This window comes from Uranotaenia lowii, chromosome 2 (genome assembly GCF_029784155.1).
Source record: "Uranotaenia lowii strain MFRU-FL chromosome 2, ASM2978415v1, whole genome shotgun sequence".
Classification (NCBI taxonomy): Eukaryota; Metazoa; Arthropoda; class Insecta; order Diptera; family Culicidae; genus Uranotaenia; species Uranotaenia lowii.
In genome coordinates this window covers 384,511,923-384,529,808 of record NC_073692.1, presented here as the reverse complement: position 1 = coordinate 384,529,808, position 17,886 = coordinate 384,511,923, and the positions used below count along the sequence as shown (strand labels likewise).

The 17,886-nt window shown below is 38.0% G+C and overlaps 1 protein-coding gene across 1 annotated transcript; it reads left to right on the top strand.

Moving 5' to 3' along the window:
• Positions 1-670: 670 nt before the first annotated feature.
• LOC129743243 (uncharacterized) lies at positions 671-4,717 on the top strand. Its single transcript, XM_055735220.1, has 3 exons — positions 671-2,123; positions 2,183-3,885; positions 4,709-4,717. The coding sequence occupies exons 1-3, from the start codon at positions 671-673 to the stop codon at positions 4,715-4,717; spliced, it is 3,165 nt and encodes a 1,054-aa protein (XP_055591195.1).
• Positions 4,718-17,886: the final 13,169 nt, after the last annotated feature.

The following is a 17,886-nucleotide window of genomic DNA, read 5'->3' as shown; positions in this document are numbered from 1 at the left end:
TTAGAACCTTTTTCGGATAATAATATTTCATGAACAATTTTGTTTTCTGCAACAAGAATTGGTTCTCTAGAACGAGCTCTCGGAAAAGCACTTTTCAGTGAAAATGGTTTTATAAGATCCTTGTAAGATTCACTTCAGAACCTCCTGTAGGTGGGCCTTTTTACTCTTATAGCTGTTATATAAATGTTTTAATGGGGTTTATATAACTAAACGTTGTTTTATAACATGGTTTTGAAGTGCCCTTCCAGATCCTTTTAAAACTCAAATTGTTACTTGGGAGCGTTTATACAGGAATTTGTTGGTACATCACCTAACTAATCTGGAGATTCGACATGAGCTGCTCATAAGATCTGTCCAATTCCAGGAAAAAGACAACCGTGCCGCTTTAACACGAAGTCTTAGGGAAATGTTTAAGTCTGAGAGGGAAAATAACGGAAATCCCCCCGCGATTGATCTTGGTAAATGTATAACGGAAAATGAAATTACGGTTGACCAGGAAATCAAAACGATTGATGAAAATTAAACGGAGATACGCGATTTTTTGGAAAAGAAACGAAAATACGACGGGTTGAAGGAAAGTTTGAAAACACGATTGGTACATTATTACGCTAGGGCCAGACGTTTACAGGAAGTTGCGGAGATTGAAACTGATCTGAACGATCTAGATATGATGTTAAGTACGATTCGGGAGCTAATCACGTTCCATTTCTCATTAGTGTCCTCGGAAAGGTCGATTAGGGATGAAGTAGCAAAACAAATAGCGGAATCGATAAATAAATTATCGATTGCATGGTCCGGTTCGGATGCCGGAAGTTTACCAGAGAATGTCAGGAATCAGAGCAGAGACTCTGATACTGAAACAGATCGCGAAGTCGAGGCGCGGAATAGAGAACCGAGCAGAAGAAAATTAGGATCCATTCGTAAGAATGAGAACGTTGGCCCTCCATTACCCCCTCTCGCGAGATGGAATTCGTATGGGTATCCCGCGTATCCTTATTGGTACCCTTTCCACTTACCGCCGCCGGGACATAGTACACCGTTTGATCAGCAAGGTAGCAGGAATCCGAGTTTGTCTAAGAGGGATGGAAGGAGGCAAGAAAGGGACATAAGGCCTAAAAAGAAAAATCGCGAATCGAGGAAGCAGAAAGTTTCTGCTCCACCACCGATTGAATCATCAGATTCAAACGGAGATGAATCGGCAAGATCGAGTTCGGCATCGGAACCAAGAAGTCGTAGATCCCCTTCTCAAAGTCGGAGACGTCGTCATCGAAGTAGACGTCCGGTTTGGGAATGGAATCTACGCTACGATGGTAAAGATAACGGCCAAAATCTTATCAAATTCATTAAAGAAGTCGAATATTACGCGAATTCGGAAAACGTTTCGGAACGTGAACTCTTTCGTTCGGCCATATATCTTTTTAAAGATCAAGCAAAGGTATGGTTCCTTTCTGGGATGGAAACTGAAGAGTTTACAAACTGGAAGGAACTGGTTCACGAGATGAAGAGGGAATTTTTGAGCCCCGACCATGATCACCGGAATGAAGTAAAGGCCATCGCGCGAAAACAAGGACCAAAGGAAAGTTTTCAAGAATTTCTCGCTGAAATGCAGAAAATTTTCAATTCGTTAACAAAACCGTTGTCAGAGGGCAAGAAATTTGAGATTGTCTGGAGAAATTTACGTTCGGATTATAAAGGCCATGCCGTCGCGTCAAATATCGATAATTTAGCGGATTTGAAGAAATTCGGTAGACAACTAGATGCCACTTACTGGTTCAAATACGCGAATCCCATTGACAATAATCCACGAAATCGTCGTGAGGTTAATGAGATTAAAACGGGAGCTATACCAAAATATCCGCCTCCGCACGATTCAAAGAAAGAAAAATCACGAACCTTCACCAGAACAAGACCGGAAGTTACATCAGAAGATGAGCGTAGTAAAAGAAGAGGTTTGAAAGAAGTCGTAGGCCAGGAAAATAGGACTAGAAAGGAGAAAGATGCAGGACTAGAAATGATAGTAAGGAAATATGTTCCTCCGGAGAAAGGAATATGTTTCAATTGTCGGTTGAGAGGCCATCATTTTGAAGAATGTGAGGGTTTGCCTCACAAATTCTGTCAAAGGTGTGGGTTTCTCAATTTCGATACAACCAATTGTCCATTCTGTAAAAAAAACTACCATTAGACAACCTGAAGGGGCAGGTTTGTCAGGAGAATTCAGAAATCCCTGCAAATAAACGACAATTATATCCCGATTTGAGTCAATATGGTCTTCGTCCCATTAAAGAGGACGAGTATGGACCGAAAGAACCGGAAGTAGATGAACTGTTCATGCAGTTGCAAGGCGATGATCGTCCCTTTGCGGAAATTTCTATTTTTGACTGTCCAATTATTGGCCTTCTTGACAGTGGAGCACATCGAAGCATACTGGGGATAGGGGCGAGAGGTTTCGTGAAGAAGTTAAAGTTAAAAATCTTTCCTTCCGAACTAGAACTCCGAACGGCCAACGGTCAAAAACTTGCGATAGAAGGAGTAGTTAACCTACCGGTAACGTTCAACGGAAGCACCAAAATTATCGAGACCTTGATTGCACCAGAACTGAAAAGGAAATTAATTCTAGGAACAGATTTCTGGAAAGCATTCAACATAACCCCAACAGTGCAAGCACTGCACGTTGAGGAAATGCAAACGGTTCTAGAAAAGAATTATTTGAATGAAGAGCAGTTAAGACGTTTAGAAAAGGTTAAGTCGTTGTTCAAGGTGGCCGAAGATGGTCGCCTTGATGAAACCCCACTGATAACTCACAGGGTAGAACTGAGTCAGGAAGCCAAAAAGTGTGGACCAATACGTATTAATCCTTTTCCCACATCCCCGAAGCGTCAACAGCAGATAAGTGAAGAAATCGACAACATGTTGAAGGCCGGTATAATAGAGAAGTCGTATAGTGACTGGGCTCTCCGTTTGGTCCCCGTGGATAAGAGTGATGGAACGGTTCGGTTGTGTTTAGACGCGAGGAAACTGAACGAGTTGACAGTTCGAGACTCCTATCCTCTGCCTCATGCTGACCGCATTCTAAGTAGACTTGGGCCATGTAAGTTCATATCAACGGTAGATTTATCAAAGGCTTTCCTGCAAATCCCACTACATCCCAAGTCTAGGAAGTTCACTGCGTTCTCAGTATTGGGCCGGGGATTGTTCCAATTCCGCCGACTCCCAATGGGCATGGCCAACTCTAGCGCCTGTTTAGCGCGATTGATGGACAAGATATTGGGTTCAGGGGAGTTGGAACCAAACGTTTTTGTCTATTTGGATGATATTATCGTTCTTAGCAATACGCTTGAGGAGCATCTCGAGCTGCTTCAGGAAGTTGCCTCACGTCTCAACACAGCAAACCTGTCTATCAACTTACCAAAGTCCAAATTCTGCGTACCGGAAGTGACATACTTAGGATATGTTTTGTCCTCAGAAGGACTTCGCCCGAACCCTGATAGAGTAGAAGCAATTCTAAATATCGAAAGACCAACATCTCTTAGGTCCCTTCGAAGGTTCCTAGGGATGTGCAATTATTATAGGAGGTTCATAGCCAATTATAGTGAGATTGTTCGTCCCTTAACGGAGCTTTTGAAGGACAAACCTAAGAGTGTTCGTTGGAATCCTGAAGCGGAAACCAGTTTTGTTAGAATCAAAGAACTTTTGATCAGCGCCCCGATACTTACAAATCCCGACTTTACTAAGCCCTTTGCCATCCATTGTGATGCAAGTGACACTGCCGTCGCAGGGGTCTTGACACAGACTATCGATGATCTTGAGAAACCCATAGCATACTACTCTCACAAGTTAGGGGCTGCACAGCAGAGATATTTTGCCACCGAAAAGGAAGCACTGGCGGTAATAAATTCCATCGAAAAGTTTAGGTGTTACATAGAAGGTACACAGTTCACGGTGTACACCGACGCTTCGGCATTAACATATATTTTAAGGAGTAGTTGGCGTACCTCATTGTCGTATCCGGTGGTCTTGCTGCATCCACATTCTCCTCGATTTCTATTCTTTTTTCTTTTGTCCTCAAGAATCACACAATTTTGTCTGCATCTGTTCTCTACTGCAATCTCGTTCAAACTGATCTTTCTAACCTTCTTTTCTATGCTAGCACTCTTTGACGATCCTTCTCTTTTCCCTTCGTATTTTTCTATATACTCACATTTACAATCATTCATTTTCTGACTCTCTCTCTCTCATAATTATTCATTTTTTTTTACCACTGGGTGTATTTTCTTTTCTCCACTGATATAAATTATCAATTTGTTTTCATTCTCCAAATCAGATATATTTTCTTTTTACTTTATTTAATTTTATATCATTTATTACTTCTATTCCCTACATTCACCTCCTCCCCTACTCTCCGTTTGATTAGCGATTGTTTCGAAAATACTGTTTTAAAAGAGAGTTGTGAACTTGTAAAAATCTTGTATACAACAATTTATCATACCTTGCAATAATACTGGTAAACAGAGCAATGTAATAATGAGAATTCATTTTTTATGTTACGTTTTCACATATATTTTTAACGTCGTATTAATTTTTTTTTATGTCGACCTCAAAGCGTCTTCACATTCTTGTCAACCAAAAAATGAAAATCAATACTTTATTTCAGCTACTTTAAAAAAATGCCAATGATAGAATGACATTTAACATTTACAACCCTTCAAAGAAAATCTAAACTCGGCTGACGTCAACCGCAACAGTTATGGATTGGATAAACACAGTTGTGACAAAAACACTATTACTCAATTAACCTTTCTGATTAGTTTACCGATTCTACTAAATATTCTCATATCCTCATTTTCCTTCAACCGCAAAATTTACGTAAATTCTAAAAATTCAGTACACTTCATTTTTACAATTCTTCATTGCATTATCTCATGGAACAGAATAATGACTAACGGCGTGTTCGTAAACTGATTTGTTTGGGTGATGCATCGATTTGTTTGGTAGATGTCAAATCACCTTCCAATGCTTTTGCATACAGTTTGTTTAATTTACGAACGCCAGCATCGATAGAAAAAATCACTTCGATAGAACAAATCAATTTACGAACACGCTGTAAATAGTATTCAATTATCAAACTGTGTAAATAAATTGCTTTGGTCGTTTGTTTTAGCTGATCGTGCATCGTGATCCAAGGGAAACATATGTAACGCATGTAACGTGTTTACTTTCTTCGCACAAAGATTCATTTTTCGTCAGTGTAAATTTGTAAATCGTGTGCTGAAGGTTGAGCAGTCGAACCCATTTAAAAACATCGCGAATTTAAACTATCTGGCCTCTCATTCCACTAGTCTTGCAGCTATCATCCAAGTCGTAGGAAAACTTGAAAATCCAAACCGATCAGATGGCATCTACTCCCGCTAGCACAGCCGCACAGGACAGTTTGATTCTCAAGTACCAGAGATGCATTCAACAGGTCACCACATTCGTCCCTCGGCCACTCTTTGTTCTTCAAACCCGTTCTATTGCCTGGTTCCGGAAGTTACACAGGATTCAATCGAAAGCATAGAGAAAACCCAATAAACAGCCGAAGCCTCTTCACACACTCCATGATGTGCAAGCTTTTAGTGGCTGTCCTATCGTCTTCAATCTATCGACCATTGAAAAACTAACGAGGATTCCCACAATGCCTCCTGCCCTGTTTTCCTCAAACGTCAACGAAAATGTCTGCAGTGCCTGTGTGCAAATCTCAAATGGATCCAGCAATCATTCAATAATCTATCAAACTCACTATTTGAACATTTTAGAGCAGGTAGATTGTTATGTATCGCCCTTTTCCGCTATTATAACACTTTTGAGCATTTTTTAGAGGAACAACTTTCAAAAAGCGCTGAATATACTTAACAAAAATAACATAAACATCGTTGCAAACCACATACTCTAAGACACTCTATGTTCTTTGCTCGCTTCATAAAAATAAAATGCTTTGTTAATTTCAGGACACTTTCATTACTATCATTCCGATAAAAACGCCGCACTGCTCATGGCATGCCAAGAAACAAACCTCACGGAAAACCACGATGGGGCAAATCTACTAGTTACTGGAATAGCTCCTGCCCCGCTTAACGTGCAAATTCTTGTGGAAAGTTTTAGGTGGTACTAGTCCCCTTCAGACAATTATGTGACTACCTTCACTAGGACCCATCAAGCAATACTTGAGAGGCATGTTTCTCAATTCTTCTCACCGAACCTCGCAGGGGTAAATCGGGCCACGTTTACCCTCGAGGAAGGCGGACCTATTGATAATCGCCTCCGCCCAAAACCGAACGAAAGCTTTGTCAGAGTATTCTAAGTTATAAATTCTACTGGTTTGAAAAATTATACACCTATAACATCAGATTATAGGCTCTACAACATAGAATTCAAATTTGTCAACGAAAACCACTTATTTAATTGTTCACATCGATATAACAATATTTATCCATCTTATAAGAATATGTAAATTGGTTTGCAGCACTCTATTATTGATTGAAGAATCACTTTAAATTTTCCAGTTACAAAAACATGGAAAATGAATGCATGTTGAAGTTCTTATCTTTTTAGTACCTAAAAAACCTGTTGTTTCGACTCACTAAGCTAAGCACAAAAACAACCAGAAGAGTACAAAAATTTAAGTTCTGGTCCATTGCTTGTTTTATAATTTTCATCTATCGACTAAATTGTGATTGTCCTTCAATTGTTCCTTAATCAAACTTAATAAAGATCTTACCACTCATTAACTTGAATCTAAAATATTTTCATTATTGATATCGAGTACTGTGTTGAAATAAGGTCTTAATGTCTTGGTCGAATATAGGAATATAACATTCAAGGCTTCAAATTGAGATTCTGATTAAAGTTTACCTCTGAGACTTAAACATCGTTATCGAGCAGGGAACCATCTTTTTGAGATCAGAAATTCAAGCAGTTACAGTCGCTTTTTAACGTTTTATTTAGCTTCAGGTTTTAATCAGATCATCAGAAATAATTTATTTTTGTTAAAAGCAAATCAAAAGTACCAGAAATCTTCAGTAGCAAAGTAACTTATCGAAAAGTGACAGAGCTTGACAGGTATTGATTATCCGTTCCTGAGAGCAATTTGTTGTCGTACATAGATATGATTTTGACTATCTGTCAAAAAGTCAGCTTTTACTTTTGATTTTTTTTTATTTCATATGCATTAAGGATGGCTCCAGTCTTGCATCCTCACAAGGGTAACTATCATCCTCTCAATTTTCCTGGCTGGAAATCTTTACGGATTATTATGCTTCTCAAAGATCTAGACACATATGAATCAATCTTCCAGAGCATTTCGATTTGTCATCCTACCAGGAAAATAAAACAGATCATTATCTTAACAGGGACTAAAAGAGCTTTACGGGAACCTTTACAGGGATACAGCATTTCAGAGATTCATATCCTTTCAGGGGGTAACTAATACCTTTTTAGTTCTCTTCCTATCAGTGCAACCGAACAGATTATTATTCTCACAGAAACTTAAGATAGCTTCGCATAACCCTTCGCAGGGATCCATTAGCGCTTTCCAGGGATTATTATCATAGCAGAGGATTGCCAATTAGCAGTTTGAATCCGTTCTCATTACCCATTCGAGTACTGCCCCTCTCAGGGGGTCTGTACCTCCATCCGAGTACTGTCCCTCTCAGGGGGGTTTTGTACATCCATTCGAGTACTGCCCCTCTCGGGGGGTTTGTACATCCATTCGAGTACTGCCCCTCACAGGGGGTTTGTACTTTGATTCAAGTACTGCCTCTCTCAGAAGGTTTGTACCTCTACTCGAGTACTGCCCCTCTCAGGGGGTTTGTACCTATATTTGAGTACTGCCCCTCTCAGGGGGTTTGACCTCCATTCGAGTACTGCCCCTCTCAGGGGGTTTGCACCTCTACTCGAGTACTGCCCCTCTCAGGGGGTTTGTACTTAAATTCAGGCACTGCCCCTCACAGGGGGTTTGTACCTCTATTTGAGTACTGCCCCTCTCAGGGGGTTTGTACTTTAATTCGAATACTGCCCCTCACAGGGGGTTTGTACTTCCCAATTGCACTTTTTGTGATTTCAACCTGCATCTTATGTGTTCGAAATATTGAGTTCTACAACGCCCTTTCGGAACTTTTTGAATAAAATAATATTTTAGCACTTTCCCCCTCAAAAAGAAAAAAAAATTTTTTTTTTCACCCTTCGACATTTTCTGACCGAGCTTACTGGAATATAGGCGTTACCCTTGTTCACCTGCGCAAAGGCGCCATTTTAAATCTGCCTTTAGTTCTCTTAAATTTGTCAACGAGATCCATATTTACCTCCAATTTAATACTCGGGAGCTGGGAACTACCTTGAACCGCGCCATTGTCGTATCCGGTGGTCTTGCTGCATCCACATTCTCCTCGATTTCTATTCTTTTTTCTTTTGTCCTCAAGAATCACACAATTTTGTCTGCATCTGTTCTCTACTGCAATCTCGTTCAAACTGATCTTTCTAACCTTCTTTTCTATGCTAGCACTCTTTGACGATCCTTCTCTTTTCCCTTCGTATTTTTCTATATACTCACATTTACAATCATTCATTTTCTGACTCTCTCTCTCTCATAATTATTCATTTTTTTTTACCACTGGGTGTATTTTCTTTTCTCCACTGATATAAATTATCAATTTGTTTTCATTCTCCAAATCAGATATATTTTCTTTTTACTTTATTTAATTTTATATCATTTATTACTTCTATTCCCTACACTCATCTCGCCTCTGTAGATGGAGTATTGAATTGCAGCGACATGACATGACTATCAAGCACCGCAGAGGCGTAGACAACGTGGTGCCTGATACTCTGTCAAGGTCGGTTGAGGTTCTAATGACTCCATCTGCGGGACAAGATTGGTACAGTCGACTACTGAGTAAAGTAGCAGAAGAGCCTGAAAAATACAAGGATTTCCGATTGGAAAATGGCGTTCTCAAAAAGCTAGTTTCTACGCCAGGTGACTGCTTAGATTATCGTTTTGAATGGAAGACATGCTTACCATCAGAATCAAGAGAGCATGTGATTGTTGAAGAACATGATGATTCACTTCACTTAGGGATGGAGAAAACCATAGCAAAAATCAAAAAAAAATATTACTGGCCCCAACTGGCCCAGGATGTCAAGGAGCACATTCGAAAATGCACCATTTGTCAGGAATCGAAGCCAGCAAACAAATCCCAAAATCCAGAAATGGGTTTACAACGCATTACAACGAAGCCCTTTCAAATCATCGCGATTGATTTGATACAATCCCTCCCTAGAAGCAAACAGGGAAACGTGCATCTCTTGGGAATCATGGATTTGTTTTCCAAATTTTGTTTGCTGGTACCCCTCAGAAAAATTTATGCCCCACAGATTTGCCAAATCTTAGAAGAAAGTTGGTTCAGACGTTATTCCACCCCCGAATGCATTATCACGGATAACGCCTCCTCGTTCTTGTCGAAAACGTTTCAAGAGTTCCTTAGCAAGTACAAAATTCGCCATTGGGCCAACTCCCGGCATCACAGCCAAGCCAACCCGATAGAGCGACTCAATAGGACGATTAACGCGTGTATAAGGACTTATGTCAGATCAGATCAAAAGTTATGGGACACACGGGTGTCGGAAATAGAATTCGTTCTTAATACTACCCCCCATGGGGCAACAGGTTACAGCCCTTATAAGATTCTATATGGACATGAGATCGTAGGTACAGGCGACGAACATAGAATTGACTTCGATAAGGACATTCTTTCGGATCGGGAAAGAGTGGAAAGAAAACAAGAAGTAGATCATTTTATTTACAACATAGTGCAAAAAAACCTAAAGAAACAGTACGACAAAAACTTAAAATACTACAACACTCGATCGAAAACATTCGCGCGTACGTATAAGGTTGGTGAGAATGTTCTAAAAAGGAACTTCCGCCTATCCTCCGCACCGGACGGTTATAACGCAAAACTTGGCCCAATATATGTTCCATGTACAATCCTAGCTCGCGTAGGAACCAGCTCGTATGAAGTAGCCGACGAATCCGGAAAATCGTTGGGAACATTTTCAGCAGCAGACCTTAAGCCACGGGCCACCTGAAAAGACAAAAAAAGATACAATCGTTAGAAACTTATCAGCAAAGCTAAGACGTATACTCATCCTTGAGCCACTGCGTTCAAATTGTTTTCTGCTATGCTGCGGCCGAAGCTAGTAGAAAAGTCGCGTACTATCTGAGCATGATGCTGATACCAATCGTCCTGCAATCGAATTGAAAAACACAAAAAGTAAACAAACCCCGAACACGAATTTTGAAGTGAAACTTATCTATCCGTTCTTGGGTAAATGGCTCCGCCGCCGGTAGAAGAAAATGCGCGCAACTCTTCGTCTTCCGTTAGCCGACCCATTTCCTGCCATTTCTAAGTAGAGTAGTAAGAAATCAAACACTTAATTTCACAATATTAGAATATTAACTTCAGCCAACCAGTCGCGAGATGAAAAGAAGCACCACAACAACAAAGAGCCACTCTTGGATCTTGTTGACATTTTCCAACAGTAACACACGTACTCAATTCGGATTGATGAGTGACTACTGCTTTAGTATTACCGAAGGGTGAAAGATGAAAATCAGCACTGCAAAGAAATACGTTATCAATTAGGAATGTTAATAAAATTTAACACTGCAGAATTGGCTTCAACTAAAATACGATCTAATGAAAAAAAAATCATACTTACTGTCAATCAAAATGAACTTCATTCATTTTGAAGTTGGACAACGGGGCAATTGTAACCAAAAGTTTCAAATCTAGTTTTGGGCCTTCTGCCCAAGTTAATACAGAAGAATCAATGATGATGGGATCTCATTACAACATCAATTGAGTGTGCATATTGATTGAGCACTCAATTGAAGTTCGAATAGTCGAAAATACATTTCAGGGTGGTGTTTGCCGGCAGCAAACGCTTAGGAGGTGGTTTGAGTCTTAACTATGTAAATTAGTACTGTTCAAGTCTCGTACGCCTCAGTGAGCGCGATCGGCAAAGCGAAAGCAGGCGAATAATGTAATAGAATGTAAATTTTGATGTTCTCTCTTCGCCTCATCTCCTGCTCTTTAACTTTGATTGTTCCGCGTTAAACTTCCTCTTTCTTTTCTGTTCGGAGGCTCAAGGAAGCAAGTAGTGCGCGTCGTGTCCGTTGTAATTAAAAGTGAGGTTCACAAAGTAAGAACCATGTGGAGTTCATTATTTTTAATTGTGTTTTTGTGTTGCAGAGGGTCGATTAAATCGATTAGACCGGCAAGATATAGTCGTTAAATTTAAATGTATCTTGTGAATAGTAAGGTAAAAAAAAACCTGAAACGAAAAAGAAAATTTAGTTAATTAATTATTGCACGTGTTTTATATAGAGTATATACACATAGTACTTACCAAAAATAGTGCTTACCGAAAGTTTGTGGAAGATTAAAAACAGCTGAAAAAAGGTAAATGTCAAAGAAATAAAAATGTAAAATTAGGTAAGAGGTAAAAAGGGAATGGTTAATGGGTTGGCCAGGTCCTAGAGGACCTTTTTGTATACTTTTGCTAGTACGGACAACACTACAACTCCAGCAGAGAAGAAGGCATAGCAATTCACACCAAAATCAATTGCTTATCCGAGACGGTTTTGATCAGGTCGGACGAATCGGAGGTGATCACGACATCCAGCAAAGGGTCATCTGCAACGATACCGCAAGTTACGAACGATCGTCAACTGTCGTAACTTCGGAGCTGATTGGTCAAAGGATCGGCAACCCGACGGATCGAACCTGAAACGGAAAGGCCGGCAAACGATACCATTGCTGGTCTGATTTGTGTCACCATCAGGCACTATTCACCAACCATTCGAAACCTAACCTCAAAATAGGTTATCCGGGTGCACACGGATAAACCACATCAAGCAAGTAGTCGTTAGAAAGCTACCAAATGAGTGAGTACAATATAAAACGGTCGTTAGAATTGAAATGCATATGCTAAATACCTAATTGTCATTAGAATAAAATCACCCTAATTTATAATGTTAAAAGCACACCTTTTTCATGATTAAATATTATTAACTCCCATAATTTTGGTCGTGTCGTAAATATCGTTCTCGAAAGGAGAGTTCAGGCCTCGTCCTCGCGTTTCTGACGGAAAAGAGGAAGGAAGTCGGCCTTGAGATTGACCCCTGACTTGGGAGATTTCGTTTTCCTATCCCTCAGATAGGCGTTATGGGATTTGACAGGTAGAACTTTTGTCACCAGTACTCCCACGCACCTGAGTGCATTTGCGACAAGTAGAGTCAGTCTGAAATGAGTTAGCGACCCTGAGTTCCCATTAAGCATAAATCTAGAATAACATTGCAATAGGACAGTTACAATGTATGTTTGTTTGTATGTAGGTGGCCAAGCAGCTTTACGCCGAAGCAATCCGGAGCAAATGGGCGGTCAACCGGCATTAATTTCGAATCGGTTAGAGTTCACTTAAACTTTCTGGGGAAGAAGTGGTTTCAGTATTTTGACAGAATGAGTTACATTTCCTGAGAGTTGATCTATGAATCAATGAATATAAATATGTTTGTTTACTTTAAAATCAGAACGTGACACTCATTTTTGAACAAATTCAAAACTGAATAAATTTCGTGAACCATGTTGTAAATATACAACTTTTTCACAGTTTGAATAAAAAGACCATTAAACCATTAAAAGTCAAAACCGAGTATGTACCAAGGAATATTGAAATAAGGTAGTGTCGAGAGCCATATTGGATTTTTTTTGTGACGTCACAAAAACGACTGTATCGAGAATTTATATGCGAATGGCAGAAATTTCGAAGAAAAACATGTTTTAGAACGAAAATAAATTCCAATTTAATTTTGATTGTGTTGTAAGACTTCTATTTCACTATGTTATGAAATTTTCTGGTCCTTTGAAGATTGCATTATGTTTTTTTTCTCATTTTAATAATGAACGCAATGCCATCTTGAAGCTAAAACGTTCAAAAACGAATAAAAAATCTACTTTAAAAGGTCTAGCTGGTAGTTATTGAGTGTTCAACTGATCGTCATGATTTTTATCTAATCGGTTTACCATATTCAATTCTTATGTAGAACAATTAACATTGTTAACTCGATTTACTAAAGTACCAATAAATAATTGTGGTTTTGTATAAAAGTTTGTTTTTTGATAACTTTTTTGTAATAAGGATCTTAAACTGCACTGACTTGATCATTTTCATGGAGGACTTTGAACTAATTTTAGTTTTGCAAATTTAGGTAGGGAAAATCCACCATTTTTTCTAACTTCGATGGTCTATTGCATACAAAAATTACTCGAAAATCCAACTTTTTTCATACCGATCTTGAAGAGCAAGAATCATTCTGGAATAACAGCTATAAAAAGTGGAACATCTCCAGCAAATTCTTCAAATTATCAACGAAAAAGGCAAATTTCCTAGTAAATTAACAGATTTTTCGTGATTGTGACGTCGCAGTATGTACTAATACAAAAGCAGGGCTGCCTCGACACTACCTCCTTTAAATATTCCTTGGTATGTACAAGAAATGATCGCCAATATCAACCTCGCCGAATGATTGATTGATTGGGTTCGCTAGGGCCCTCAAGTGTAGCAGCATGAAAAACACTTATCGTTTTTAATTAAATGAATCCCTTTTGGTTTCTGGCATTTGGGTGGAGCTTTTTTTCCGGCTCCTGCCAACGGAATCGACCTGGGTGCACTTGACCTGACCTGGCAACCGCAGCACAACCAGCAGTGAATTGAGATTTTCGAAATCGTGATACCTATTTGAACGGATCGGTTTCGGGCAAATAAAGAATCAAAATAATCCGAAAATCATTGCGACCGTTAATTAGTGCCACTGGAAAATGTCATCGGAAAGAAGAGAAACAATAAACCAATTTGGACTGTTCGGCGGCGAACCTTTTTTTTATGTGGTTGATTCATTTTTCATAACTCAAGTGCGTGCCTGTGTTTTATTGCCGATTGTGGGCGTCCTTTTACCGTTAAAGGTTCAAATTTCGTCAAGAATTCTTGAAAAATTTAATAGTCCTAACAATTTGAAAACTTATCATTAAAAAAATTGGTTATCATTATTCTGTATGAGTCTAGCAAGAAAGTTGTTTCTCAATCCTGAGACCATACATTGAAAAACTAATTCTAAAGCCAGAATACATAAGCCGAACTTAAACTATCGTACGGTTTAGGCCATTTTTCACATATGTGACTTATGAATTACCACCATCATCGGTAGGTACGTGGTGGAAGAAAAGTCAAATGCGAAAGGCTGCTCATGATTCGGAATTCAAATGAATACTCAATTCAAATGAAAATATCTCCTGAACGAATATGTAGTCAGGAAAAAAAAGTGGAATGGGGAAATGTCGAGAATGTGACACCGGGCCAAAATCTGAAACAATGAGCGTAATTGGTTTCTGCAAATATTCAGCAGCAGAGTCATTCTCTTGATTGAATTTAAAACAGGGAAATAATCAAGGAAATTCATTCCGGAGAATTGTTTTTTTTTTGTGTGTGTCATTGTTGATTTTGATTTATTTCTGAAAACAAATAAATATTGATTGGATGATGTTTTTTTAAAACTTCTCGAATAACGATACTAGCCGATAGGTTCTGAAATCATTCGTTTTGAAAACTTTAGCAATCAAGTTGAAACTTTTATAAACTTAAACACAGTGTGTTCGAATAAAATTGGAAAAATCGATTTTTTTATTTTGATACCAAATGATTTAATATATAGTCTAAAACGACGAGATTTGATGCTATATAGAAAACATTTTCTTGAACAAAACCGACTTTAAGGGTCATTTTGACAAAATTGAAAAAAAAACAAAATAACAAAAATGACAAACCAAAAAAAAAACAGAATGACAAAAATGACAAAAATGACAAAAATGACAAAAATGACAAAAATGACAAACTGACAAAAATGACAAAAATGACAAAAATGACAAAAATGACAAAAATGACAAAAATGACAAAAATGACGAAAATGACAAAAATGACAAAAATGACAAATCATCCAGAGTACACGTGTATTGGAAAGCATATCAAAGCATGCTTAGTATTAACAATTTGAAAGAGGAAATTTTGACGGATGTTTTTCCATTCTACTGTTTAAAGCACGTGGTACCGGTACGAGATATTTTGATGCAATAATGAGCCTACATGATGGATTGAAAAATACTACAAACCTGTTAGAAATATATTGACTAAAATTGTAGTGGCTTTCAAAGTGCTCTTTACCACAACTGGGGGACTTTGAGGGTCTACAAAAATAAACAGTGAACTGAACAGTGAACAATGAAATGACTTCTTCTGCTGAATAACTATTCGGACTAAGTGCTTAAAAACTGATGAACCGATTTCCATAAATTCCAGCTTTTAAAAGCCAACCATTTTCATATTTTTGGAAATCATCATAGAGAAAGAAAAATTAATTAGATTCCGAGTTATAAGGCCAGGCTGTGATTTCAGAGCTTCAATAGTCTTCGAGGAATTTAAACGGGGGATTAGAAAATTGACTATATTATTAAATCTGAGGTTTTGAGTTTTATACAATTCAATTTCATTGACCAATTTCTAACTTTTTTGTTATCATTGAGTCGGTTCAACCACCCAATTTTGAGAAAATTTATTGTAAAACTTTTTAGTACTGCGAATTCAAACAAATGATAACTTAGAATTTAACATTGATTAGTCTTCAAAATAATTAATGGGGTGTTTGTGCCCAAGAATAGAACAAACACGCAAAGTAAGTTTTTATCATGGTCCATGGTTCAACTAAATCCGGAAGTCTTTTTAGGAATTTCTGAGTAAACAAAATTTCAACAAACCAATGTACAAGAAGATTATCCATCTTGAAAAATGGGATAATCTTCAACAGAGTTTTTCATTAGATAGGGATTAGGAAAGATAAAAAAACAAACAGTTTCATCTTTTGAAGAAAGAAATATAGGGCCAAATATATTCAAGCTTCCTAAAAAATGATGGATGTAAAAAATGTTGTTCGTTGAAAGATGAAGTAGCATTCAAGGGGAATTATTTCAAATTTCTTTTAATCAAAACCTCATAAGAAATTATTTTTTTTTCAATAATTTGAAAACGATAAACAGAGTGAATAATCTCAATGAAAACTTTGAAAAGACTAACAAAACTTATATGGCCAAACTTGGGCCAATTTCTTACATATAATGATGAATATAAAGCTTCCAAAATTTCGAAAAGTCAAACGATTCATTTTGATTATGTTTTATGTGAACGCGAGCAAGGCCGGGTAAAATCAGCTAGTAGGTAGTCAATATAATAAGTCCTTACATAACAAAAAGCGTTACAGTATTTATAATTATCCAATAGATAGCGGGCTAATTATGGACATGCGAAGTAATTCAATTGAGATCCTTTTCAGAATTTGAAGATTGAAGGAATTTTTGTGTATACTGTTAGTATAAAAACTGAGCAATTTTCTTCATAATCGAAGCTTAATTCATTTAGAAATGGGACAGTTACGAATGCGTGTATCTAAAAAACCATTCGTATGATCGAAATATTTCCTATGAAGGAAATAACCTTATGATAATTCATGTAAAAATTTGGTTTATGTTAAGACAAATTTCTACTTTATTCTTCTTGGTATTTTCCATTCGGTCGGCGCACATTTTATTTTCAGTCATGATATTGATCAATTTTTCCCACTTACACTTTGTCGAATGTGTGGCTGCTTCTCTTTCTTTATCTTGTTACTTTTTGGCTCAATATTTCTCTTTTGAAAGAAACTGAGGGCGATTTGGTGGACTCGACTGTTTAGAAATTAACAAACTTTGGTTATTATTGTGCCACTAAAACCTAGATTTTTTATACTTTTTCTCTTGCCTCGCAAATATCTCGAAAACACGTTAATTTTAAAATAAGAAAAATATATAGGAAGGATCGTGCTTTTTACAGGCAACAAAATGCAAAAATTTTGTATGTCCGATAACTAGGTTGTTAGCTAACAGTAAAAGAAAGTATCCTATTTTTAAATAAACTAAGCTTTACCCCACCTGACCCTACTTGGTTTGTATTCGTAATCCGTTAGTGAGGAGTAATGAATGAATTTTTGGTTTTATTTCCATAAAAACATTATTAAACATTAGTTTTTTGGGGTTTACTGCTTTTCGGAAATCGAAAAATCTGCGACCAAATAAAAATTTGATTTGTTCTGAACGGCGCCACACTGACCATTTGCGAGTTTGTCCTTCGAAAGCCGATCCCACATATGTCGTGTAGAAGAATAAAAACCATAACGGTGGCGGTCATAACAAACGAATTTATATTCACGCACAAACTCATTCATCACGTTCAATCAAAGTGGCTGTCTCGGGATGGTTTCTGGCTGTCCACCCGGAGGAAGAAGCTACTGCCTGGCTCTGTCGGGCCAGCAACGAAAAACCCGGAGGCATACATTGATTGATTGCCGTCCCGGAATCATCCTTACGCACCCATCCGAGCGACGATGTTTGGTCCGATCGACCATACCCTTCTAGGTACAGTAAAATCGAAACCGAAGGATGACAAGGAACATTTTCCAGGCTGACAACAACTTTTTCGCGCCCGCTTCTGAATAACGACAGCGTGGGGTGGACTGTTATTTTTTACAAATGACCACCCCCGCCAAATATGAATATGTATGTATTTTTGAGGGTGCTTTAACAACGAAATAACAATCCAGAAGCAAGAGGTTACCCTACATCGGATATAATATAGAAGTTCTATTTTATCAATTTAAGTTTTACAGGAAATATCTTTTATGCTAAAGTTAGGGATTGATTTTTATTCTTTTTA

Coding starts and splice junctions, on each gene's coding strand:
- LOC129743243 (XM_055735220.1), top strand. CDS start 671: ATGTTAAGTACGATTCGGGAGCTAATCACGTTCCATTTCTCATTAGTG. Junction 2,124..2,182: donor TCACAAATTCTGTCAAAGGT/GTGGGTTTCTCA, acceptor AACTACCATTAG/ACAACCTGAAGGGGCAGGTT.